We start from the raw sequence: 5,301 nt of genomic DNA on the forward strand, positions 1-5,301 counted from the left end.
ATATATATATATGATTCAGTGCTACCCAACATTTCAAACATTAACGGGAAGTCTTGGAATATATTTCTAGATGAGGAGATATTGTTGCAATGTGTGACAGAAAGGCATTGTAATTCTATGTACATAAAAGGAGAACCTAAAAGAGAGGGAGGGTGAAGAATAGAGACACTTTCAGGAGACTAGATGAAGGACTAAGTCTTGAGGAGACCTCTATTCTATGACTCAGATAAGGGAAGATTCAGGATGACTTTCAAATGCAATTCTCTCTGAGACTTAGCTTCTTTGTAGTTCACTGAAATGGTATCATAATGAAATGGTATGACAAACATGTGCTTAAAAAGTAACAAAGAAGGGGGCCAGGGAGATGGCTCAGTGGAATAAGCACTTCCCTGGCAAGCGCAAGGGCCTGAGTTCAATCCCTGGTTCCACAAAAAAAAAAAAAAGTAGCAAAGAAAGAAGTCACAGCAGCCCCTCATCAAGTCCCCTGGAGCCTGAAAAGCAAGAAGACAGCAAGTCCATGCAGTGTTCTAGCTTGTGTCTGACTGTCCCCACAAAGCGAGATTTATCCTAGATGAGGCTTTGCAGAGGTGACTGGATCACGGGGCTGTAATAATCATCAGTGGGTGACTTCACCAATGGGCTTATAGCTGACTTGCTGTTTACAGGTGAAATCTGCTCAGAAAAGGTGAGTCCCTGGAGGATTTTGTCTCTTCTGATTTCTCACTCTCTTCTGATTCCCAAGGCCATGCCATGAGTTGCTTCTCCTCTGCCCTGCCTTGAAGCTGTCTGCCCTTGTGCTAAAACCTCTACAAACTGGAAGCCTGCATAAAGCTTTCTCCCTCTAAGTTTAGGTGGTGTCAGGTATTGTGTTTCAGGGAGGAGAAATAAGACATATGGAATGCAAGGAGTTGTACAATTGCTCCTCCTCACTAGTGAGCTGTCAGTGAACACCAAGTGCAGTAATTCTCGAACACACCTACATACGGTTCAGAATACTCTCCTGACACAGCGAGCAGCAACCTTGGATCTAAGATCAAGATGGAGGCCCAAAGTCTGCGGGGGAGAAATTCATGCTTCTAAAAAAGCTGTCTTGCCTTATACCCACTGAGAATATATGTACCTGGCCCTTTCTCATTGAAACTAAAAGGTATATTTAAAAGCTATTCCTGACAGAGGGAAAGAAACTGCTTCATTTTTCAGACAGTAAAGTGGTTTTAGGGCAGGAAAGACCACTCTCCTTTAACAAGAGCAACCACATCAAACACTAACATTGTGTAGAGAGGTGAAGACTACCCAACAGCCACTACAGCGTATCACAATTATGAAAAGAAAGAAAATGTTTGATCTCTTTACCTCCATTTAGAAATTTTGGAGATCCACTGTCTATTTGGAGTAAATCAATAGAAAAAAACAGTTTTCTCATAAACGAAGAGGCTAAAATTTACTCTGACTTGAATTTAAATTGAACATATATGGCTACACTAAGTTAAGCCCTTTCCAACAGCTAATGGTCAAAATAAAAGAGAGAAACTGTTTGAAATTGGAAAGAGCAGCCTAATGTGTATACTAGTATATGGAACTACATGTCTAGGTATAAATCTTTGCAGCACTGTGGAGCCTGAAAGGGGAGAATTATGTAATGCAATACGCAGAGGAGGGCTGGAGGTCCTTATGCAGATGCAAGTTGATTAAAATTAGCACTTCATGAAATTGCTTCTTTTTTTTAGATGAAAAGTGACTGTAAGTGGGACACAGCTATAAAAGTAAAAAGTCCTCGTTTTTCAATCTATGCTAAAGGTTCTTTCCATGTGTGACCTTATTTGGTGCATTAACATAAAAGTATAATATACAACTTCTGTAATAGCTTTCCTTTGTTTTGGTTGTTATGAAAGGCTATTTTAATTATGTGGGGACAGATGAACTAGGATACTAGAAGTAGAACTCAAACCCAAGACTTAGGACTTAATAAAAGTCACATAACTATTTAGTTTTCCAGCCACAGATTCAATTTGTTTTACTCATAAAGCTGATGAGGAGAGTAAGAGAACCATTAATACATCTGGCAATGCACAGAGAACACGCAGTGGTGTCACCGTCATTATCTGTGTCTACAAATGGCATTAGAATTAGTGAAAGTGCTATTACAATAAGGAACGGTCATTTCTTCTTTGACCTTCTTAGGTTCTCCAGTTGGGGCTCTACAAATTAGAAGGACAAAGGAGAGATGACTGGAAGAGCAAACAGTTTTCTTAACACAAGCATTTGTGCACACCCAAGGGAGCACTTAGTGATGCATAACTCAAAGAACTTTGGCTTCTATGGCAGCTTAACAAAAGAACCATAAATTTTAAAGAGGTAATGAGACAAGGAAAATGGCTTGGTGTTTCCAGGACAGCAAAGAGTGGGAAGATAAAAAGATGAGAGATACAAATGCAAAATAGCCAGTTAGTAAGGTTTGATATGCAGACTCCTCTGGCCTTATCTTTTGGCTGATGACCACATAGAGATATTTGAAGTGATTAACATCTGTCCTTCCTTGCAAAGAGATGAAGAAGAAGACCTGAGCAAGTGTGTGTGTGCTTTTAGGCAAATGAGTTTTGCCTTTATGTCTATTTCTTGTCTATTACCTTTAACTCCCAGTAATACTTACCCCAAAGTAGCAGGTGTGAGTGTGGCCCATTGTGCCGCACTTCGCCACTTACTTGAGCACACTTGGGCTGCACGCCTGTGAGGAGCTAGGTGCTACTCAGTTGCCTATGAAGAGATTACAATCTCATAAATACACAAATAACTTCAATATGTATAATTTGGAAAGAGAGAGAAAATGTTAAAGTCATGCAGGAATTTTTTAAAAATAATTTTATTGAGAAACAAATAGCAATGAGACAGTTTCAAAACCGATTACTAGCAGTTTCAAGAATTAATGCATTGCATATTGTTGTCTTAGTGGTTACTCATTGTACAAGATGCAGACCTGATATCCTGTCCACAGACACTATTAGAACAAATCTCTCTATTCACCGAATTAAGAAAATGCAGCTGTATATCTATTCTAACTATTTTGAATATACAGATACCAAATGGTCATTCATTTGTATCCCCCTTTTTTTAGTTTTGCCAGAAAAGGGTATTCCATTGTCATTTAAATATTGAAGGTGTGTGAACTCAGCAAAATATTCCAGTATAGTCCAGTAGTCCATAATTGAATTGAAATTGCCCCTGGTCAGCTGCTACAGACCCAGAACTCCTATGATACTGCAGAGACTATGAGGCTTTTTTACTACTTCAAAAAAATCATAGTGAAAGATGAAAAGGGTATGTTTTAAGCTCACTTTATTCTGTTAGTCATTTTAAGATGATGTATTCTTCTGAGATATCTTCTTCGTGTTATCAAGCTAATTGACGCACTACTCTACTAACTTGGCTAATTACACCCAAGCACCTTGGATCATATTCTTGGGTTGTTTCTATTTAAGCCCTCTCCATTCTGCTGAGTCACCATCATCAAAGCAGTAACAAGCTGCCTATCACTGACATTTTTCAGAGACACCCAAATTGGCCTGAAGCACTGGCAATTAATATTTCTACTTCTCTCTGAACAACATATGCAATACTGCAGCAGTACTTTACTGGGCAGAAATAAAATGAAGTGATGAAAAAAGATGGATTTTTTTAAAAAAAACAAAATCAATGAAAATTCATACTTTCAGAATTGTAAAGAAGAAAAGACTAAGGTACACTGTAGGTTTTTTTAAGAACATCTTTTTAAAATCACTTTTTCTCCCAAAATATGTTAGACAAAAATTAGGATAACACTCAGGTCATTTTAAAATTCTTTTAAAATTTTGATGATTATTTTCTTCATTAAATGTATAACACAGGCGGCGCTGCGCGGCGCGGAGGCCCGGAGCAAGCGGCTCAGCGCAGGTGTTGCCCCGCATCATGTCGGGCTTCGACGACCCCGGCGTCTTCTACAGCGACAGCTTCGGCGCCGAGCCGGGCGGCGACGACGGGCGGGCGCGCAGAGCGCAGCTGCAGCGGCGCTTCTGGGAGTTCCTGCGGCAGTTCCGGGCGGGCGCGGGCTGCTCCTTCACCTACCGAGATGAGCTCAAGCGCCATTACAATCTGGGGGAGTACTGGATTGAGGTGGAGATGGAGGACCTGGCTAGCTTCGATGAGGACCTGGCCGACTCCTTGTACAAGCAGCCTGCAGAGCACCTAGAGCTGGTGAGTGGGGCCCACCCCAGTGCCCCACACATGCCCTGCCTGGCACTGATAGCCTGTGCCCTCCCATGCAGCTGGAGGAAGCAGCCAAGGAGGTGGCTGATGAGGTGACCAGGCCCCGGCCTGCCGGGGAGGAGGTGCTTCAGGACATCCAGGTTATGCTCAAGTCAGACGCCAGCCCCTCCAGCATCCGGAGTCTGAAGTCGGACATGATGTCACACCTAGTGAAGATTCCTGGCATCATCATTGCAGCCTCCGCGGTCCGGGCCAAGGCCACACGTATGTCCATCCAGTGCCGCAGCTGCCGAAACACCCTTACTGACATTGCCATGCGCCCTGGCCTGGAGGGCTACTCTCTGCCTAGAAAGTGCAACATGGACCAGGCTGGCCGCCCTCGCTGTCCACTAGACCCATACTTCATCATGCCCAACAAGTGCAAGTGTGTAGACTTCCAGACCCTGAAGCTGCAGGAGCTGCCGGACGCCGTGCCACACGGCGAGATGCCCCGCCACATGCAGCTCTACTGCGACAGGTACCTGTGTGACAAGGTTGTCCCTGGGAACAGGGTCACCATCATGGGCATTTACTCCATCAAGAAGTTAGGCCTGAACTCCAGCAGAGGCCGTGACAAGGTGGGCGTGGGCATCCGGAGCTCCTACCTTCGTGTCCTGGGCATCCAGGTGGATACAGATGGCTCTGGTCGCAGCTTTGCTGGGTCTGTGAGTCCACAGGAAGAGGAGGAGTTCCGGCGTCTGGCTGCCCTCCCCAACGTCTACGATGTCATCTCCAAGAGCATTGCACCTTCCATCTTTGGGGGTGCGGACATGAAGAAGGCCATTGCCTGCCTGCTCTTTGGGGGCTCCCGGAAGAGACTCCCTGATGGACTCACTCGAAGAGGGGACATCAACCTGCTGATGCTGGGAGACCCGGGGACAGCCAAGTCCCAGCTTCTGAAGTTTGTGGAGAAGTGCTCTCCCATTGGGGTCTACACATCTGGGAAGGGCAGCAGTGCGGCTGGACTCACTGCCTCTGTGATAAGGGACCCCTCCTCCCGGAACTTCATCATGGAAGGCGGGG

The 5,301-nt window shown here is 44.4% G+C and overlaps 1 protein-coding gene across 1 annotated transcript in view; it reads left to right on the top strand.

Annotated features, from left to right (window-relative positions):
- Nucleotides 1-3,886: 3,886 nt before the first annotated feature.
- Nucleotides 3,887-5,301, top strand: part of LOC101559807 (DNA replication licensing factor MCM5) — a 53,498-nt gene continuing 52,083 nt past the window's right edge. Inside the window, exons 1-2 of the mRNA XM_004631136.2 lie at nucleotides 3,887-4,227; nucleotides 4,299-5,295. Coding sequence (XP_004631193.1) covers nucleotides 3,943-4,227; nucleotides 4,299-5,295 — 1,282 coding nt within the window. The 5' untranslated portion in view covers nucleotides 3,887-3,942. The remainder of the gene's footprint in view (nucleotides 4,228-4,298; nucleotides 5,296-5,301) is intronic.

The sequence above is a fragment of the Octodon degus genome, unplaced genomic scaffold (assembly GCF_000260255.1).
Source record: "Octodon degus isolate 3935 unplaced genomic scaffold, OctDeg1.0 scaffold00038, whole genome shotgun sequence".
Lineage (NCBI taxonomy): Eukaryota > Metazoa > Chordata > Mammalia > Rodentia > Octodontidae > Octodon > Octodon degus.